At 39.0% G+C, this 23,162-nt stretch overlaps 1 protein-coding gene across 2 annotated transcripts; it reads right to left on the bottom strand.

The window, feature by feature from the left end:
* Positions 1-221: 221 nt before the first annotated feature.
* LOC114359706 (uncharacterized) lies at positions 222-23,162 on the bottom strand. 2 transcript variants are annotated; one of them, XM_028314189.1, is made up of 13 exons: positions 23,103-23,162; positions 22,328-22,397; positions 17,999-18,143; positions 16,240-16,422; positions 15,473-15,625; positions 14,746-14,904; positions 11,559-11,708; positions 7,548-7,718; positions 6,327-6,494; positions 1,838-2,005; positions 1,431-1,583; positions 881-1,039; positions 222-421 (listed from the first exon to the last, which is right to left on the bottom strand). In XM_028314189.1, exons 1-13 carry the CDS (start codon positions 23,147-23,149, stop codon positions 246-248), a joined length of 1,902 nt encoding a protein of 633 aa, XP_028169990.1. In that variant the 5' UTR covers positions 23,150-23,162; the 3' UTR covers positions 222-245. The 2 variants fall into 2 exon arrangements, with proteins under 2 accessions (XP_028169990.1, XP_028169991.1); XM_028314190.1 differs by lacking the exon at positions 11,559-11,708.

Genomic DNA, 23,162 nt, shown 5'->3' with positions numbered 1-23,162 from the left:
CGGTTCAAAGATGGCGGCTTATGAGCTTGACATACATACGTGTATACCAACATCATACATTTAATAGAAAGGGACGGAGAAAAGTGCATTGTAACATTGTGCCCCGTGTAACATTGTGCCCCACCTTACCCTACTGCAACACACTTATCCGCACAGTAACGTAAACGCCTCCCCTCGCGGTTGACAGCGCGCGAGAGGCGATACGACATTGATCCCTTTCCGAGGTGATAAGTCTGCTATGACCTTTATAGGTACTTACTCTGAGTTTTAGGGTGGATCACAAATGTAGCCTTAGTAGCTATTTCATGTCCGCGATCAGTCTTAAATACACAATACAAAAGCGTCCCATTAAGATCTGGTTTCAACCAAAATGATTTTTCAATCATATTACATTTTGTACCGTCTTCAGTTTCACATAATTCTGAAAAAATAAATAAAGGTACATTGACATTACGGCACACGGTAAGGTCATATCACACTTATCAACCCGGAAAGGTATCAACACCGTATCGCCTTCCTCTACGCTGTCAACCGCGAGGCGAAGCGTTTACGTTACGGAGCGGATAAGTGTGCGTTGCAGTACTACGGAGTTTCACCTCGAGTTGATACGGTTACGATCCCTTTCCGGGTTGACAAAACGGGGGTTGAAAAGTATGAAAGTCCTATGTTTTCAACGTACGAAGTCGCGGGCACAGAGCTGAGTGAGAGTTTACATCAAACGTTCTCACTAGTGAGCGTGTTAAAAAAATATATGAAAATTTTAGTTCTTGAAAGTTTCCGCTAGGGGCGCTGTACAATCCGTCATACATTTGATGCCATTTTTTACGCGCTCACTAGTGTATACTCACACTCAGCCATCTGCTTGTTAAAACAAACTTACTTGATGTAGTATCGCTACTCGTCCGCCAAAACAAGACCCCAGTGTATTGTCTATTGAAACATCTAATTATAATATTTTCACCGTCAGTTCCTTCCACGACGTAGTCTGAGTTGTAGGATTGGAATTCTACGCCATCTTTATTTGTAAGCTTTGGTGGGTCTAAAATAAGAAACATTCAATTACATTCTTTCTGGCCTCAGACCCAGAGCTTGAATTGCGCTAATAATTTTCAACTGCAACGCAACTGTACAACGAACGAAATTCAGCTGTTTGCACAAACCAGTATCGGGGTGTCACTTTGACAGCTAGTTCAACGAACGCGCGAAACGTGATTATGTATGTTTGTTACTTCTTCACATCTAAACGGCTGGAGCGATTTTAATAAAATTTGGTATGTAGTTAGCTGACACCCTGGATTAACACATAAGCTACGCTTACCGCGGGTAACACAGTGGGGCACAGCTAGTGGGACAATAAATGGGCCAGTGGCCAGTGTCAAAGTTGCAACGCTCCACTAGAATATAATAAAATTAATATTGTACCTACTCACGATATGCGTATAAACGTATGGTTTTTTCATAAGTGCTATCATCGTAATGGAACGAAAGTACACATTTTGCTATGGTACCATTGGATCCTTCTGCCAAAGTGATGTTTTGTGACAGCCTTTCAAATCTTGCATCTGAACAGCTACAATTCAGACCTGCATCAAATAAAGAATTTAAAAGGGTGGGAAGATCATTAAAATTTAGTTAAATACATAACGATTATTTTCGATATATTTTCGCAAATTTAAGTGGAAAAGATAAAGTTTATTTGATCTTAATGAATCGATTTTGTGTTGTACAAAAATTGCCTCTCCTTGGCGATAAGTTGGTTAGCGCACATTGCTATCGGTCGATACTTCAAACAAAAAATCGAAAGTTTAAAAACTTTATAAAACAACTTTAAGCTTACCATATTCATCGCAAAATTCCCAATGGACTGTGCTGGTTTCTTTCCAATGTTTAATCTTACAATCATAAGATCTACGTTCACCGATTTTTCCCTCAAAAATAATATCTGTCGATGACTCCGAATCCGAAGACATCTGGATCACTGTAGTCTCATCAACGCTTCGAACTGCTATTGAACGAATTTCATTTCTAAATTATGTATAAAAATCATCCAATACATCAACTATTCATTCAGACCTCGTTTCTTAATCTTTTTTATCCACGGACCCCAGGATTTTTTTCTATTCACAACGAGAAAGCTCTTGGCCTGAATCTCACCTGATGGTAAGTGATGATTAGGCCGAAGCTAAGGTAGAAGCGAGCTTCATCCGGATTCCCCAACTACTTACAGAGGAACTGGCTATCTTACCTCTAACTGCCGGAACGCAACAATGCTGTTAACATTGTTGTTATAGCGACAGACATAGGTAAGATGGTGGTAGCTAACCAGGCGGACTTAGAACAAGCCCTACCACCATCCAAACTGCCTCCACTGGGTATCGAACCCGGGACTTCTGCAAGCAGGTGGTCTTACCACTAGACCACAGAGGCGGTTAAAATCAAGCACAATTTGAAGTAGCAGCAATAAATTTCGATTACAAGACCTTTGGTGGCATTTATTTATGATTGTTAAATGGCCCATAGATAAGGCTGACATATGCTTGTGGACCCAAGGGGTCCGTGGACCACAGGTTAAGAAACACTGCATTAGATCATAAAAATATGGAAAGACTCACTGCTTACTGTTTAGGATAGCTCCTTGAACGGTTTATGTGTTTATGAACTAAACATTTAGAAATGTCTTCTTTTTTAAACCCGAAAGATCGCGATTGCTAATTCGAATCTATCACGAATACGAAAATTGTCGATTTCATGATAACTCACGTAGGTATAACTCGAAGCACACTTATCAACCCGGAAACGGATCGGAACCGTATCAACTCGAGGCGGTCAGTATTTTTTGTATGACTCCGTACTGCAACTGCAACGCACAATGCGGATCACCATCAGAGTAAATACAAATGAGTAGGTCATCTTCATAGAAACGCACCGAGCGCGGTTTGTATGTGAGCGCGCCAATACACGTATGCGGCGCGCACGCACACACTGACAAAATTCGGCGCAACTCCCCGCTAATAGCACAGAATACATAATAGTAGCAACAGAAATTGCACTCCTTTGTGTAGGATCAGATGCCGGCATTTTAACGGTAATAATAATAATGCAAAATATCCAACGCACATGGTGCATTCGAAATCGCACCTTACTACTACGCTCACAAGAGCGCTATTTTTTTGTGTTCAGAATTGATCTACCTCACAGCTCAAGCGTCAGGGTTGTATAAGCAAAGTAAAATAAATAAAAACTTAATTTTAAGAAGCATTTATTGTATTTACGATTGGTAAACTTTAATCTAGTGGTGTTTGTATAATCGTACCATCTCTAAAGTACCTATTAATAAGCTTCAGTGTTACAATAATTCGATATTGGACAAACAGTTTTAAAAGGTGTAGTGTCGGAAAACAGACACGGTAAAGTAAAAGTTAATGTTTTTATTTGGTAAAATATTTTTTTTGCTACAGTTTTTTGTCATAAGTATTTCAAAATTATTCAAAAAGTGTAGTTTTTTAAATTATTTAAATCACTACAGTTAATTATTATTTCTAAATATTACGATTTTCCATTAAAGAAGAATAACAGTGCTGTTGGAACAATAAACCTTGATTTCAACGATGATCGACCGAGCGTGTATAGAAATACGCGTGTGCTCACAGGCGCGTCACGGCGCGTGGCGGTCCTGACTGATTTGCAACTTGAAGTTGTCGCGCGCTGTAGGTAATTATCTCGGCCGGCATAGGCGAGTGACGGAGGCCTGCTAATAGCCACAAAATTTTGTCAGTGTGTGCGTGCGCGCCGCATACGTATATTGGCGCGCTCACATACAAACCGCGCGCGGTGCGTTTCTATGAAGATGACCTACTCATCTCATTTGTATTTATTCTGTCACCATATGGCGTAAACGTCTCGCCTCGCAGCGAAAGGCGATCCGGTGTTGTACCTTTTCCGGGATGATAAGTGTGCTATCATACCTTTAGGAGTGACCAATGACCGTCGATTTGAACTCGCACAGGAAAGGCACAAGAATATACAAGTCTCTGCAAAGAGCCAAGTACTGAATATTATTTGATGTTTGTGTAATATTACTAAATGTTTCTACTCTGTAAATGAGTGTTTTTAGAATTAAATAATTGTGAAATTTTATGTTTTAATATTGGTTGTGTGTTCTTTTAAGTAATTGTCATTTAATTGTAATGATTAGTATGATTTTATTGTTGACATTGTTATGACTTTATCAAATGAGAGAAAAGATTATTCTGGCATGACACTGTAACGAAATTGATTATGTACTAACATCTAATGGACATGTATTTATGTGTGAAATAAATGAATTTGAATTTGAATTCAAATTTAAAAGGTTTCGTACCATCATCTATATACTTATAATAAATCTGTAGAGAGGTCAATTCTGTACATGAAATATATTTTCAAAATAACTATCAGGGGGTGATTAGTGATCGATACTGATGCCAAAAATGCAATCAGTAAAATTTTTGTCTGTCTGTCTGTCTGTCTGTCCGTCTGTATGTTCCTTATAGAAACAAAAAGTACTCGACGGATTTTAACGAAACTTGGTATAATTATTCTTCATACTCCTGGGCAGGTTATAGTATACTTAGGAATTCCCACGGGAACAGGAATTAGCGGGAAAATCCTTTTGCATGAAAAATCTAAACCGCTAAAGTTAGACGCTTGAAATTTGGCATGTAGGTACCTTAGTAAACTTAAAGCTTAGTTACAATAAGTAATTTCCGAAATTCTCACGGGAACGGGAATTAGCGGGAAAATCCTTTTGTATGAAAAATCTAAACTGCTTAAGTTAGACGCTTGAAATTTGGCATGTAGGTACCTTATTAAACTTAAAGCTTAGTTACAACAGGATATTGCAAAATTGCCACGGGAACGGGAGTTAGCGGGAAAAAACATTTGTATGAAAAAATCTGAACCGCGTAAGATAGATGAAGGGGGTAAAACGGGATCCACGCGTACGAAGTCGCGGGCGGCCGCTAGTAAAACATAATGTAGTACTCAACTTTATTTTAACTTTAAGTATTAAAACTTCCGTACGTAAATCGAAAAATATCAAAAATTCCAAACCACGTTACTTGTTTGGATGTCGTCGTAATTTTTTACTTCGATTTTAATTACTTATTTATTGTTTGCTTTAATTAGTACACGCTAGCCAAACGGGTTGGGGAGGCCTGATATTCGCATTGTCCTTTTTAATGACGACGCACACTTATCAACTAACGCACACTTATCGGTTGACAGCGCGGCGAAAGGATTCGGTGTTGATCCCTTACGATAAGTGTGCTTCGTTCTTTAGTCGCCTCTTCCGACATCCACATGGAGTGGAGAGTCACCTGTCTCCTAAATGCACCTATTTATTGTGTGGTAAAGTCCGGTCGCCGAGCACGTAGAATTTCTTTCAATGATCCCAAGCGGTAGCTTGGATGGGTACATCCTTATCGCTCGCGCGTAATTACGATATGTTGCTGTCGCGACTGTGCGACGGGCGGCAGCAGTAAGTGTGCGAGCGGCGACCAGACTTTAGAAAGAACATTCTTCTATGCCTTAATTTAACCTTATTAACTAACTAAGTCTTACATAACTTGACCCAAAGCAGGTGTTGGCTTCTGACAATAAAAGTTCCCATTCGCAGCCCGATCGAGCTAAATGCGCACCTCGCTGGAATGCGACTCCCTCGCACTCACCCGCACACCTCCCCGAGTTCGCCCCGTAAAGCGTCATGTGACGTCACGGCGGCCAGATGCGCAGTTAACTTTACCGGGTGATAATAAGGTCTGTTCTGCGCCACCTCTCGCCAGCTATCGACGTGGAGATTGCTCAGGTCGTTAGCTACTTCGTCTATCCGGCTGTCTATTCCACTTTGATCACCTGGCTTTGATCACCCAGGTGATCAAACTGGACTCCAAGCAATAATTTGGCGTCCTTTGATCACTCATGGATAAGATGACCTGGTTGATCGAAGTAGACTCCAATTTAATTTTGACTCCATCGACTGACTGGTCTAGTGATGGGACTGGTAGGTGGCCATCATCATCATTTCAGCCACAGGACGTCCACTGCTGAACATAGGCCTCCCCCAATGCTTTCCATGTTGATCGATAGTGGCCATAGGAACTCCTAAACGAAACGGCGGAACCGCATCGAGTTTGGGTTCGTTTGATTTGTCATTTCGAGCACTTTAATGCTAGATGATGTCCAAGGTCCTGATGACGCAGTCGGGGCATGGCCATAAGAACTCTAAACTAAGAGCGTGTTTTTAGTTTTTTAAACTATTAATTATTATTAAAATATAGTTCACTTACATCGGGTAGACATGCTGGGATGTACAACAATATTTACTTTGGAAGAAACGTTATAGTTGCGGCTGTTCTTGTATACGCAATAGAAAAATACCTCGATTTTTTCAGAATTCCATGGTATTACTTTTTCTATTGATCTGTTATAAATATCCTGAGTTTTGGTGCATGATTCTGAAAACAAAAAAATAAAATGATACGTGGTTCGTGCCAATCTATTTGACAAAGATATCTTAAAAAGAATCGTGAAAAAAAAACTTTGATTTAGTCCGTCAATTATATTAATCAAAAATATTGGATACGTATTTTTTTACTTGTCAATCAAACAAGTAATTACGAAGTTATGATGCGTTGAAGTTACGTGTGACGTCACAAAGTGCTACACTTTTAGCACTCCTTGACGTCACGGGCCTTTTCTTTTGAACTTTGGTGCGCTTTATCTCTTTAAATTAATTTTGAAAAAGTATAAAATACATGTCGAGTCTTTTGTCATAAACTTATCTGACGGACTAATTCAAAATCTTGCTTTTTTACCCAGAACACATCCCTAAGGGCTAAATTTCACCGAGACAACATGGCGGCGCAACCAGTCGCCGCTACCAACAAAATGTATAGAGCTTTGCGCAACCAAACGGACACCAGGTGAGTAAGGGCTATATTTCACCGGGACACCATGGCGGCGCAACCAGTCGCTGGCTACCAACAAAATGTATACAGCTCTAGAGTTACTCACCTGGTGTCCGTTTGGTTGCGCAAAGCTCTATACATTTTGTTNGGACACCAGGTGAGTAAGGGCTATATTTCACCGGGACACCATGGCGGCGCAACCAGTCGCTGGCTACCAACAAAATGTATACAGCTCTAGAGTTACTCACCTGGTGTCCGTTTGGTTGCGCAAAGCTCTATACATTTTGTTGGTAGCGGCGACTGGTTGCGCCGCCATGGTGTCCCGGTGAAATATAGCCCTAAGTGAACTGCGCACCTCGCTGAGTGTGAGTTTACATCAAACGTCCTCACTAGTGAGCGCGTTAAAAAATACATGAAAATTTTAGTTCTTGAAAGTTTCCGCCAGGGGCGCTGTACAATCCGTCATACATTTAATGTCGTCTTATTACGCGCTCACTAGTGAGGACGTAAAACGTAAACTCACACTAAGCTCCTGGGCGTCGATGTGAGGTCACGGCAGCCAAGTGCGCAGTTACCTTGACTGCATTAATCTCAACTCACTCTGTGCAGCATTGTTGCAATCTCTCCAGGACAGCGAGCCAGAGTTTTCTTGATTTTTGCATTTGATTCTTATCGTTTCCTCATCTTCTCGCTCTATGACATACTCGTAAGTGTCTGTGCCTCTGGTGTAATTTAAAATCATATCATTTTTTGTTGTAAGAACTGGTGGCTCTGAAAGGAAGTAGCAGTTTTGACACAGAACTCTAAGGCAGGTTAGAATCGCGCTGACCGCTCGCTGATCGTCAGCGCTGACAGATCACAATGTATGTAATTGAATGGACCGTTCCTGAGTGACGCTGATCGCTCGGCGCCAACGCTTCATACATTTTGGCTGTCAGCGCTAACGGTCAGCGTGCGTCAGCGTGACTCTAAAACCACCTGGTTTCCACCAAAGCGGAGTGGAGAAGAGATGTGGAAATAATGAAATCTGATTGGTTATGCAAAGCACTTATCCGCTCCGTCTTAGTGGAAACCCGGCCTTAATACATAATTTGGTCGTGGAAACCTTCGGAGGAGGCCTTTGTCCAGCTGTGGACGTCATTTGGCTGAGACGAACTGACGAAATAGTGTCTTTTGGGATATTGTCAGTGTGTCTCAGCCTCCATTATCTATACTTATAATAAATCTGTAGAGAAGTCAATTCTGTACATGAAATATATTTTCAAAATAACTATCAGGGGGTGATTAGTGATCGATACTGATGCCAAAAATGCAATCAGTAAAATTTTTGTCTGTCTGTCTGTCTGTCTGTATGTTTTTTAACGAAACTTGGTACAATTATTCTTCATACTACTGGGCTGGTTATAGTATACTTATAAATTCCCACGGGAACGGGAATTAGCGGAAAAATCCTTTTGTATGAAAAATCTAAACCGCTTAAGTTAGATGCTTGAAATTTGGCATGCAAGTACCTTAGTAAACTTAAAGCTTAGTTACAACAGGATATTGCAAAATTCCCACGGGAACGGGAGTTAGCGGGAAAAAAACATTTGTATGAAAAAATCTAAACCGCGTAAGATAGATGAAGGGGGTAAAACGGGATCCACGCGTACGAAGTCGCGGGCGGCCGCTAGTTTCCAATATACAGGTTGTCCCAAAAAGTAGTGTCAAGCTGAAGCCCAGAGGTAGAGCATCACTAGGGTTATCCGAATCAACAACGAAACTCGAAAACTATCAAAAATCGCGGAACATACATGGGGGTGATTGGGATAGCCCTAGAAGAAAGAAAGAAAGAAATAGACTTTATTGATCACAGTTAGCACAAATTATAAACAATAACAACACATTGAGTTATAATGTACTACGTACTAGAGAAGACATGTTAATAGACTGTTTCTGGCACGCAAACAGGTCCACGGACCGATCTTCAATTAGTATGTTCTTAGCGGTTGCTGTGACAACACGCTTGAGTGCAGTTTTGTTTTTTGAAATATGCCATCCTATAGACGAAAATACTGTTCAAATAACTCCAGAAACATATTAAGTAAAAATCAAGGAATGACTTTTTACCATTAAAGTTGTACATTTATGCACTTTAAAATACTAATTTAATTTTAATTTGTTAATTACAAGGCGTCACCGCGGCGGCAGCCATTTTACGAAAATTTCAAAGAATAAAAATCGCAGACTTGACACTGACGCATAAATTAGTATAACGAAAGGAAGGTTAAATACAGCAATAAAAAGATTTTTTTAAAGATTATAAGCACTTTGTATTGCACAAATTACTAATAGTCCCGTCCAGCCCCTTGTGTTAAGCTAAATAAGCTTGGGTTACGGGTGAGCTCACACAATAGTCGTGCGGCATCATAGATCAAACTTGTTTGAATCTCACTGCTGTTGTTCGTATGCAACTGGTTAGTTAGTAAATCACCCTAATTATTGACACCTAGCTCACGAGATAAGCTAAAATTATAATAATTGTACAGTGTGTCTGGTCACCAGTGTCCGACCCGTTAGGGCGCAGTAATATGATCAATTTAATCGACAAATCCACTATTAAAAAATTACAGCTATTTTATTTTTTTTAGTTTCTGAGTCCGGATGGATTCATTTATTTACCAAATCTACCGATGTACAGGACCTATGAGTATAAAAGTGAATTCGTTCGACAGCTGAAAAAGTAAGCAATACCTACGTTGTCATCAAAAAGTTTACCAAAAGCTTCCATTTAAATTTCTTAGAAACACTTGAACGTAAAAAAATGATGCTTCTTTTTAGATTTTTCAATGTTACAGAAAAACTAGAAAGTTTTACATTTTTAGATGCACTAAGTCATTACATAAAAACTGATAAAATACCTTGGCTTTAAATCAACTAATCTAGGTGCTAGCTACACAGGAGATGCAGCGGTGGAAAGGAGAGGTGGGATTAGTCCCGTAACTTCTACCTCACAGCTATTATACGTGTACTCAACCGCTGAGATAGTTAACAATAGAGACAATAAAATAACTGAAAGTCAGAAAGTTTCTGGAGTGAAGGCGTGGGTCATCCCTAGCTTTGTTCCTACCGTGACGAATGGAAATTTTTCTAAAATCTCAAGATGGACTGACTAAAGATAGCAGGAAGACGCGTGGGCGATGTGGAAATCATTAAAGGAGGCCTTTGTTCAGCAGTGGACGTCCAGTAGCTAAAATGATGATGACGATGTTTCCTTACAGTATCCAATTCAATAGGCAGAAACTAAACGTAAACGAAGTGTCGCCTCTGTAATGGTATCATTATCTACAACTCATAGTATTTCGTGCGCTGTTGGATGACAGTTTTAAACTAGAGATGGGTAATTTTGATAATCGAATTAGAAAACACCAGTTAACGATTCTCAAGGCGATTATCGATTACATTAGATTTTAATCGGGACGAAAAATAATTAATGGCTTAAGCATCAGTATGAAGCCCATACGCACTTGTAGCACAAGTAACACGATTAGCCTCAGTCCCCTCAGTTGTGAATTCGGAATCGCCAGTTGTAATTTTAAAATCGATTCACAGAGTGAAGTAACTAACACCAAAAAACGGCAGAGCGAAGTGATTTCGAATGTTTCAACTGCCACGTTTTGTCACTTGTCTAGGAGGGATAATTTTAGTCTAAGGGAGGGGTGCTTAGATTACCTATATTACAGGAAACGCACAATATAATAAAAGAAAATAATGTAAGTAGCTGAACCTTTTTGCTATTGAGCACCATGAAAATTTAACACAATTTAGCCGATTTGTTTATTTTCACAATCGATTCACAAATCATGACATACTCGTAAGGGCATGTCAAAAAGCTGGTCTTCCGCGAGAGCCCTTGTTGTGGCTTCGCGCATCACATCCCTAAGCAGGCTCTGGATTGGAACCCCCAAGAAAAAGCCAGACTTGGCGGCGCATTGTAGCAGACGAGGCGAAGTAAATCGGCAAGACCTGGAGCGAGATTAAACGCGAAGCTCAAGACCGAAAGCGATGGAGGACTGTTGTGGACGCCCTCTGCCCCATCAGACATAGGATCTTAAGTCAAGTAAATCAACCAACACAATTTTTCTACCTAGTGGTTCTGTCTAGTGCAGGTTGACACTACTTTTTGGGACAACCTGTATGTACAGCGATCTAATGCCCGTTTTCACCATCAATCCCTAATTTTAACTGATGCTATGCTATGGTAACACATAACAGGAATTATGTTTTCATAGGGGTCACTTAAAAATTAGGGTTTGATGGTGAAATCGGGCATAAGACTTTTATCTTCTTTTACCTATTTTATAATATCCATTGTATGAACTTTCACTAAAGCCTGGTCTGCGAGCATGTAGAATTTTGTCCAATGACCCTTAGCTACCCATCCTTATCGCTCGCGCGTAATTATGTTGCTGTCGCGCTCGCACATTCACTGCGGGCGCCCATCGCACAGTCGCGAGAGCAATAATTATAATTACGTGCGAGTGAAAAGGATGGGAAACTTGGGGTCATTGGACGAAATTCTACGTGCTCGGCGACCAGACTATAATAAAACATAATTATGTACCTACTCACCATTTGCATACAAAAATACGGGAGTCTCCTGTCTAAGAGCATTGAAGGTGTGAACACATTTTACTGTGGTATTTTTGTTATTCGCCGATAGAGTGAAGTTTAATTTTAATATTTTATCAGCTGCGAGTGTTTGTGACTGGCAATTGACACCTGTAATTTCAATTAATAGTCAACAATATTTTATGTTACAAGAGTTATAAAGTACAGTCACGGAATGAAAAGGTTCGTCAGTTTTCAAATTGATTCCTTCAACGAATCGCGAGCACATAATTATTACCTTTTGAAACTATGTTACAGAATAATCTCGAGTTAGAGAAAATAATCTTTAACTGTTCGTCAGTAAAGTTCAAAATTATCCAGATCAAAGTTGTTTGACGATTTATCTTGTCAAGAAGATTATTATGATTGATAAACTAACGGCCGAATACTGAAACGCCATTTAAATATTTGACGGCTACTCAAATAGTTAAGCAGCTCCTAAACTTACATTTCGCATACTCAAAACAATATCTGAGCAGTTCTCAATTTTTAAGCACCTCTCAAATTAAGTTGCACTCAAACGCCACTTAAATGAATTTTCGCATACTGAAACGCCATTCAACGCTAAGCATTATAGTCCAGTCAATAAAGCATTATAGATGGAAAACTGTAGAACACAATTTCTGACTTCAGGACTTTATTTAGACTAGTTAGGAGGTGAACATAGCAAAAGTCCCCGTCCTTAGCCCTTGAGCCGGCGGGGAGAGGGGGGTTTAAAGGTGCCACTTTTCGGTTTTTCGCTTAATCCTCGGAAACTATGCGTCCTACTGACATTACTACTATGAACCAAAACAAGCATATTCAATTTGCTACAGGTGAGATAGTCAACTTTTTTGATAAATTGTATAGTTTTCGCGGCATCTGCTCTAGAAGGTCTGTAATATTGGAAATTTTATTTTTGTCTTACATGGTCCCATCAGGAGAAAATTGACTAAATCAACATTGAGCAATCATTCTAGACATGCGGGAGCATGTTAAGCCTAGTTCCAGGGAGGGGACTGCACCGTGCGTATATTTAGACGAACCACTTTGAGCCACTATTGACTCCTCATCACTCAAAAACTACTGTGCATTAACACTTCAAATTTGGCTCATGTGTTGAGACTTGCAAGATATACATCAGCTTCAAATTTCATAAATATGCCTCAAACGGTTCTTTAGGTATTGACGTCCAAAAATCTACATGTCTGACCTATAGACCAAATTCTAACCACTTCCAGATGACAGAGTTTCAAGACATAAATTTGTCAAGTGCATGAATACATGCATCAGTGTGTGTCTTATTGTTATGAGTAAGTACGGTTCCTTGGGATCGGTATGAGTGCACCACATACAGGGACCATGGTTTTAACTCTTAAGAGTACATCGCAGGATATGTATTAAAAACAATGCTACTTTATACTTCTTCTACTGCTACTTTATTCTAATTAATTATTTGTTACTTGTGCTGTTAATTACAATTCTCAATCCGTAAATAATTTCTTCTTTCTACCGTGTTCGTACTACTGTCCTCGTAAAATCATCGTAACCGATTGTTGTAATCGGATTACATGAACATCACTCGACCATGTATGTCCATTTGGACATATCGGAATGGCACGCTTTGACGATCAACTTGCTGTATCTACTCTAATCCATATCTGTGATGAAAACATACTTTTTTTGGTAAATGTTGCCATTATGTAAACATTTGAGAGCTGCTTAGCTGATCACGGCTTCAAATCCGTTGAGTAGCGTTTGAGAATACCATTTAAAATTGAAGGATACTTAAATTTAGGAGCCCGTCAGCTGAGTGACAGATTTGAGTAGTGTTTCAGTATTCGGCCGTAAAACCTTCTTGTTGGTTCAACCTGCCATTATTATTTCTATTAAATAAAAAAAACTATTGTCAATTGGTCAATGTCATCATTGCATTGCACTGATGGGATAGAAAAATAAACAAGCAAAACCTTATCTGTTAGCAAACGTCATATTTATTTAAATGTTAGAAGCACTGTTTCTTGCACGGTTATGTTGGCAGGTTCGACTCTTACAGTACCTAGTGCAAGCGAAAACCGACACTAAGGTGACGAACCTTTTCATTCTGCGACTGTACAAGTTTTTATTTAACTTACACTATCGTAATGTTTGTATGACTGTAAAGTCTTCCAGTGCCTTGGCCCTCGTTAATTACACGCGAGCGATAAGGATGGGTAGCTTGGGGTCATTGGACGAAATTCTATCTGCTCGGCGACCGGACTTTAGTTTGGTCCACGGGCCAAGTCGCTGGATTTAATTTGTAAATATTTTTTCTTCCAGTAACTGGGCCCACTTTAAGATTCTAGAGAAGATTTTTGTTGATTCGATGTCTAATTTATTAATAAAAACATTGAAGGTGGGCCCAGTTACTATTAAAAAATTAAATCAAGCGACTTGGCTTGTGGACCAAGTTAAAATTGGGCCATGTTACAGGAAGACTCCAAAGGGTTCGATTTTATTTATTTGCAATTACCATTGATTTTAAATAACTTGAGGCCTTATGGTTATGGCCACATATCAATGGCAACAATTAGTTAAGTAAGGAATGGTGTTTTTTTAATAATTTATTTGTATTTTAAATCTAATTTATTTTATTTAAATGTGTTTTAATTATGTGATTAATAATTAAAATCTAAATTTATTGTAATTTATTATTATTGTAATTTATAATTAATGTAAAATGAATTTATTTTTATTATTTAATTTAATTTTTATGGTGATTTTTTGTTTATTTCTTTTTGTTTGTTTTCTCTTTTTCTATTGCACCCCCCTGCTGCGTTCTCCCTGCTGCCGGACTTGTGGACTCCTTTCTCCTCTTGCATCTCCGTCAGCAGGGGTACGCCGTGACAACAGAGGGCCCCCGCTGAAAATCAGTTTCAAGACAAGCCCTGGCGGTCTTGATGTACGCTGAGCGGGTGCCTTTTTGACAGAGGGGCACAAGCAGTTAATTGTCCACTTGTTTATTTCTCTCTGTTTTAATCTATGTCTTACCTTTCTTGCAAATAAAAAGTTTTCTATTCTATTCAATTCTATTCTATTCAATTAGGCGTGAAAAAGGCGTTGATCCCTTTCCGGGTTGATAAGTGTGCTATGACCTTTAATTACTTAAAATGTAAATGCACTAACTTACCAGATCCATAGCAAACTTCCCAGTGAATGTTGCCCCAGTTTTCTTTATTTGCGCAGACCAATTCCAAAGTTTGGTTTACTGTTCCATCAAAGGTATGTTTACTTTCCGATGACCTCGGTTCTCTGATTGTAAGACCTCCCACTGTGATCTCTGGACGCGCTGTGGAATACAAAGGTACATCGTTTCAGCCGAAAGACGTCTACTGCTGGACAAAGGCCTCCCCCGAGGAGTTCCACAAAGACCAGTCCTGCTGCGCCGCCGGCATCCAGGCACTTCCAGGGACCTTTGCCAGATCGTCGGTCCACCTAGAGGGAGGCTTGTCCACGCTACGTCTTCCGGCTCATGGTCGCCATCAGCTCTACGAGCTATGTGCCCCGCCCACTGCCATTTGATTTTAGCGATTTTGTGGGCTAAATCAGTCATATTGGTTCTCCTGCGGATCTCCTCATTTCTGATTCGATCACGCAGATAAACTCCGAGCATAGCACGCTCCATTGCTTTTTGGGTGACCTTGAGCTTTCTTATGAGGCCCAAAGGCATAAAGGTACATAGTATTATAATCATGGTCGTTCTAAGCCAGGGGGTAGTCTCGCACGGGAGGGGAGGGGGGGGGGGGGCGGGCTTTTAGCTTTACTTGTGTGTGTACTTACATGCACATACAACTTTTGAAACCACACATGTAAAGCTCACTCGCTTTCGTGAATTGCATGAACTCTAAAAAACTTACATTGGGCCTTTATTTGTAATACTATTTCAGCATCAGTTTGGTAACCGACCGAGTTGTTATAAATGCAGTGTAATATACTTCCGTCGAAAGTACTGTTTAGTTCCATGGTATCTCTCACCAAAGTTGAATTTGTTTTTAGATCTGCACAACTTTCTAAAATAACAAATATCCAGTTAGCATACCTTTTACAAAATACAGCAAAATACATACATTTTTGTTTATATTTTACTAGCTGTGCCCGCGAGTTCGTACCTACGCGTGAAAATAGTTTGAACAATAGTATTATAATAATATTGTATGTTCAGGATCTTCAAATATAATGCTGTTATTATTGGAAACCTTTTTGTAACAGTTTTCTGAACTGCTCCGCCCCTATTGACTTTAGAGTGATGTATTTATATAGCCCAAAGCCTTCCTCGATAAATGAGCTATCGAACACAAAGAAAAATCAAATCGCACCAGTAGTTCCTGAGATTAGCGCGTTCAAGCAAACAAAAACAAAGAAACAAACTCTTCAGCTTTATAATATTAGTAAGTACGAGTATAATATAATTAAAATAGTAAGACACGGGTCTTTACGCGACGTTTATTAATGAGTTACAGTACTCACGGCTTGATTGACGTTTCGGCTGCGATGCTGCAGCCGTGGTCACAAGCAGACATAATAAACGTCGCGTTAAGACCCGTGTCTTACTATATTAATTGAAATGGAACGCGAAAGTTTAAAATCTTAGAGTATAATATAGATTTTAGAAAAATAATCTTACTGTCTTTCCGACAAATTTTAAAGATCAAATTTTCTGATTGCAAAAAAGTTCTGTTCGTGTGACCTTTTTTGCATTCAATAGTAATTTTGTTGCCTTCTATGAATCTGTAGTAACCTATATCAGTCGCATTGGCTGTTACCAAATTTGTGGTCGTGGTACTGGATACGGTTAGAGTAACGTCTCCTGTAAATATTATTAAAAACATTAAATAGAGTATATAGTAAAGCCCGGTCTGCGAGCACGTAGAATTTTGTCCAATGACCCCACCCAAGCTACCCATCCTTATCGCTTGTGCGTAATTATGTTGCTGTCGCGTTCGCACACTTACTGCGGCCGCCCGTCGCACAGTCGCGACAGCAATAATTACGCGCGAGCAATAAGGATGGGTAGCTTGGGGTCATAGCAGGCTTGTTCATCTCCGCGAGTTTACATCGAAAACAAAACACGCACGATGGCCCACCTACAGGATACTATTCGACAAGGCCTCACATACGAGCGAACATTGACTCACGCACGCGTATTCTTGTGTATGATGGAAGAAAATAAAGAAAATGGTGTACTAAATACTGTGCAGTATTTAACTGCCTAAATAATAATAAAAACACAGAATGTACTTTTNTACCAGGCCTGTTCATCTCCGCGAGTTTACATCGAAAACAAAACACGCACGATGGCCCACCTACAGGATACTATTCGACAAGGCCTCACATACGAGCGAACATTGACTCACGCACGCGTATTCTTGTGTATGATGGAAGAAAATAAAGAAAATGGTGTACTAAATACTGTGCAGTATTTAACTGCCTAAATAATAATAAAAACACAGAATGTACTTTTTTAAGTTGCCTCAAGACACTGAGAGGTTAATAAGTAGTTAATATTATTCATGATAATTCATGCTAAATCATGTATTTCCTCCGCCATTTTCCGCAGTTTGGCACCTCACGTCACATCATTTTACCGAAGTCAGCCCTATAGCTTCGGCGTCGTGCCGATCACTGACGTTTGTCAACAAAATGGTGCTTGACTCTTGAGACAGGCTAAATTACACTATATTGTTACTGACATTGAGCATACATTTTTTTAAATACCTTCGCGAAGTAAAACTTCTGTACGTAGTACTTATTATTATTCTGTGGTCATAGGACAAAATTCTACGTGCTCGCAGACCAGACTAGATTGAATTTATTTAATAAATAAATAAATAAAATATACTTGAGCATTTGTTAAGGTGGTTGAGCCAAGCACGAGCCGAGACAAAATTCGTGTCAAGGACCGACTTATGGACGTAGCACACTTATCAACCCGAAAAGGGATCGTGACCGTACAACTCGAGGCGGTCAGTATTCTTTGCATGAAACTCTGTGCTGCAACGTACACTTATCCGCACCGTAACGTAAACGCCTCGCTTCGCGGTTGACAGCGCGCGAAAGGCGATACGATGTTGGTCCCTTTCCGAGTTGATAAGTCTGCTATGACCTTTACGAGCCTCGAACGAGTTTCCTCAAGCGTTGGCTCGTGCTCCACTGCGCTTCGGCTATTGTCGGCTTTTGACGAATAAAGCGGATTTGCATCGCGTGAAGGTTGCGACCAGACAATGCATTGATCGCCATCGCTGCACGCCGGCAGATCGCGTGTGATGGCGTTGGTTTGGCCGAACCATAAAGGCCCTCCAACCAAACCGAGTAGAACATTTCGCACCCACTGGGAATCGAAACCTGGATTTGAGATAGGTATTCCATTATTGCATGATACTTACGTTTTATTCTGACCATTAAGGAGCAGTTTGCGTAAGGGGCATAATATTCCCCATCGTAAGTGACACTGTCGCGTACGTAATGACCAATGTGAGTCAAAAATGAGCAGTTCCATAACCCTTCATACTCCTCGCTGCCAACAATATCCTAAAAAGTATATTAAAAATGTTTATTTTATTAATTAACACGCTTTTATTAGGTCGTCCTCGTCGTGTATGGGTATTTCTCATCGCCACGGTTCTCATCGTCACCTTCGTGGCGAATTTTATTTCTAACTTATTTGAACTTTTTGTAAACAAAAATTGTAGCGCTTGATGTGAAGATTGTATTCTCAGTAAATCAGTCAAATAGTGAGTCTCGTTTGGAAGCTTTAACGTTTTGAATTTTTTGATGCCACGAAAGTGATTCTGTATTTCACAGCAATATTTTTTTCAAACTTTACTACTGTAAATTACTCTTAAGTGTTTATATTAGAGATGAAACGGATATCCGGCAACTATCCGGTAGGCCGGATATCCGGCCTAAATTTACTATCCGGCCGGATACCGGATAGTAGCTCACTATCCGGCCGGATACCGGATATTAAAAAACTACGAAAATTTCCTATAATAAAATGAAACACATTAATCTTTGAGTTAAATATCAATAAAATGGCTTAATAATAATGACGGTTTTTATCTAAAGTCCAAAAAGTTACAAAAAAGCCATATTAAGGCCTTTCAAAAAACTAATTTCCTTTCTGGGCTATTCACTCTAATGACGAATACATAAGGGGGTTTAGATCCGCAGTTTGCTACCAATGCTTAAATATTAACAAAATGTAAACTAATAGTTAAAAATTGTACTAAAAGTTAAAAAAACTGGGCCTAAATTGTTTAGTTTTATCATTAATCAGGTAACTTTTTTACGTAGGTCGGGTTTTTTTTATAAAATCTAATATTTTCGAAGCATGGATTATCTCATTTACATTGCAAATATGCATTTTGGAAAATCTCACGTGATATTAGGGGGTGAGGGGAAAATCTCACGTGAGTATCTCACCAAGGGGGGCGGAGGGGTTAAAAAATAGCCAAAATTGTCTCACGTAATTAATGGACGCCCCCCAAGTAAACTAATTGAATTTTCGCTATTCAATCACATAGGTACTCACGATGGCAACCGAAATCGCCCGAATTGATCTGCCCCTTAGACGAGTGGCAAAATGTGTCGGCCGTTTGGTGTAGTGGTTCAGAACGGACTACTATGCCGAGAGGTCCCGGGTTCGATTCCCGGCCGGGCAGAAATGGAAATTATGAATTTTAATTTCTGTGACGGGTCTGGGTGTGACTATGTATAATATTTATGTATTTAAAAAAAAAAAGTATATAAGTAGTATATCCGTTAAGCTAGCACCCATAACACAAGCATTAAGTTGCTTACTTTGGGGCTAGCTGGCGCTGTGTTAAAAAAAAAAAAAAAACTGACATTCTATTCGAACGAATTAGATTTTCGAAAAGTGTGACTTATCTAGTCTACTAAACCCACTGATCGAAGCACCTGTGCGGCGCTAAACTCTTTACGACATGCAACATGACAATGGGACAACTATCCGGCCGCCGGATATCCGGCTATCCGGCCTAGCAGCTCGCCGGATATCCGGTATCCGGTATCCGGCCAAACAACTATCCGTTTCATCTCTAGTTTATATATCACATATTTTGTCTTATTTTCATAGATAAATAGCAAGAACATAATATAAATTGGTACCTACTTAAATACAAGATACAATTTTACCGATTAACTCATCTACTAAGTTACAAGATTCTACGCAATTGGTTTTAAGGGTGCCACTGGTGGCATTCTGAAATGCTAAAGAAGCAAAAAACGGATTATCAGTACCTCAATAAAAAAGAACTCTTACATCAGTAAGAGTTCTTTTTTCAGGGACTGATAATCATATCAGTCCCTGAACAAAAATATATTTTTTATTTTGGCCAGAGGGCCTCGTATTTTATTATTATTGCAAGCTTTTATTTACTTTCACATGTCTGGTGTAGGCAAATCTTGCAACTTAAAATTGACCAACTTCCCGGTTTCCCATTGAGCTGAAATTTTTCATGCATGTGTAAGTAGGATGACAATGCAATATCATGATGACATGGAGCTGGAAGGTAGCCATAGGAGCTCTGCAATAAAACGACATAACCCCATAGAATTTGGGCTCATTTTATTTGTATTGATGAGAACTTCCATCCTATATGGTAACCGGGGTCTGATGATGAAGCCGGAAGGTGGCCATAGGAAATCCGCACTGAAACGACACAACCTCATCGAGTTTGGGCTCATTTGGTTCGTATTGACGAGAACTTCAATCCTATAATGATAGCTAGGGTCTAATGATGGAGCTGGAAGGTAGCCATAATAACTACGTAATAAAACGACACAACTTCGTCAAGTTTGGTAATTCGTATTGACGAGCACTTCAATCACATATGATAACTAGGGTCTGATGATGGAGCTGAAAGGTGGGCATACGAATTCTCCGCACTAAAGCGACACTACCTCATCGAGTATGACTTCAATCCTACTTATATGTTAACCAGTCTGATGATGGAGTGGAAGGTGGCCATAGGAACTCCGCAATAAAGCGACACAGCCCCGTTGACTTTGGGCTCATTTAATTCGTCTTAAAGAGTACGTTGGCCTAGATCAGTGTTTTTCAACCTGTGGGTTGCTCTCTCCTCATTTGCACAAGTAAATCTCGCGATTAGCTTTTAGTCATATAAATTGAGTAAAGTAATAAGTTGATGGGTTTGAAACAATTTATATTTTATTTTATTCTTTTTAGCGCATTAAAAGCTTGTTTTTCAAAAATAATTTTTATTCCAATCTTTTATAACTCAAACTTCAGATTAAATTTATCTTACAAACAGATACCTACACAGTCACATATACAGACATACATACAGACAGACAACAAAAATACGAGGCCCTTATTTATTTATTGATGTACTGATCTCTACCAACCACGTATAATTTATTAGTTATTAAAATATTGTAAAAACATAAACACCAGTCACTATATTTTAAAATAAACCAAAGCAAGAAATCACTTTCGTGGCCTAAAATCACCTTCGTGTATAAAACACCACGAAGGTGATGCCACGAAGGTGACGAAAATTTTAGTTTTTTATGAATTATCCTTAAATTTGAATTTAACGGTTCAAGTTTAATACAACACAAATAAGCCTAACATGTTGAGTTTTCAATGGCAAAGTTTCAATTAAATTGTTTAAATGTTAGAGGTAGAAAATATTGTTCAAGCAAGCGACGGTATGTCTATGGATAATCACAAAAAGTTACGTATTTTTTTCGCGGAGCGACGATCGACTTATCTCACCTCCCCAATGGTCGAAGCGCGACTGACGTTAACCGAATAGAATGCTGTGATTGGTTGCTGGTGTTCGGTTTAACGGCAATTTTGTATTATTACTCAAAATTTTAGGTACCTAAAATCGTGTGACCGACGTATTTCGCTTTCTCAATTCAAAATAATTATAAAAAGATATTTTTTTGACTGTTGTGTGGAAAGTATATTTAATTACGATGATTTTAGTATATGATACACACAAATTGAATGAAAATTGTGAATGCAGTAACCAAATGTTTCATTGCAACCGAAGGTGTGACACGATGAGAACGCGAAAAATGACCCCGTTTTTTATCGTTTCATGTGATTTTTTCGTATTATTTTTGCTTCTATTACGATAAAATTTATTTTGTATGTAGCTAAATAGATATTTCATCATCTGATTTCAAAGTTATTGTACTAACTTATACCGTTTATGAACTATTACTGTGTGACCATCAAATTTGAGTGTAAATGAGAAGTACCCGTATGTGTTACAGTCAATACTCATTATCGGTCAAAACCACTTTTGACTGCAAAAATTAGTTAAAAGTGATGATGCCCTTGGTCAATCCCAACTAATATTATAAANTCCCGCTTAAACCTCGCAACCGATTTTGATGAAATTTGGCATAGAGATAGTTTGAGTCCCGGGAAAGAACATAGGATAGTTTTTATCCCGGTTTTTGAAACAGGGACGCGCGCGATAAAGTTTTTCTGTGACAGACAAAATTCCACGCGGGCGAAGCCGCGGGCGGAAAGCTAGTATCATAATATTTTGACTGATTTTTCTAGTCAAAAGTGGTTTTTCAACAAAATTTCAGTACAAAACAAAATAATATTTTAATAATTATGCTAGCTTGCAGAAAGCAGTGTAACTAAACTAGTGCTGAAAATAAACTTTGGATTTAAGTGATTTGTATAGAATTAAGTAGGTACTCACAAATGTGATTGTTTTTCCATTCGAGATGTTTAATTTCGCATTTAAGTTTTTTGTTGATTCATTATTACAACTGGAAATAAAAACAATGTTAATAATTACTTATTTAGTCGATGTAACCACAGAATATACAGGGTGTCATTTTGTAATGCCATCAGAGGGCTGAGTGTGAGTCTACATCAAACGCGTTCACTAGTGAGCGCGTTTAGAAATATGTGAAAATTTTAGTTCTTTGAAAGTTTCCGCTAGGGGCGCTGAACAATCCGTCATACATTTAATGTCATTTTTTTGCGTTTGATGTAAACTCACATTCAGCCCTCTGGAGGGATAGTACTCATAATACTGTACATGGAAAATTTTACTCAAAGAAAACATTTCTTTATTTTTGAAAAGAAATAGTATATTATATTAATATTTAATTTTACTCTTGTTTGGTCGAATCCATCGTTAGTCGAGTTTATACAAAGACCACAGTTATAGACTTTACAGAAATAGAATATAATGTAAAAAAGCCTAGAATAGAATTTAAATAAATTCAAATTTATTTAATAACCGTTTCATGGGTAAAGGTCATATTATACACTTATCAACCCAGAAAGGGAACAACACCGTGTCGCCTTTCGCCGCGAGGCGAGGCGTTTACGTTACGGTGCGGATAAGTGTGCGTTGCAGTGTGGAGTTTCATACACAGAATACTGACCGCCTCGAGTTGATACGGTTACGTTCCGTTTCCGGGTTGATAAGTGTGCTTCGTCCTTAAAGATCGAATTATACTTACAATGCCAAATTAACATAACGACTCTGAGATTCAAAAGTCAATTTCATTGTATAACCCTCC

Source organism: Ostrinia furnacalis, unplaced genomic scaffold (assembly GCF_004193835.3).
Source record: "Ostrinia furnacalis isolate ACB-3 unplaced genomic scaffold, ASM419383v2 OfSCF4620, whole genome shotgun sequence".
Classification (NCBI taxonomy): domain Eukaryota; kingdom Metazoa; phylum Arthropoda; class Insecta; order Lepidoptera; family Crambidae; genus Ostrinia; species Ostrinia furnacalis.
This window is presented reverse-complemented; position numbering and strand designations above follow the sequence as displayed.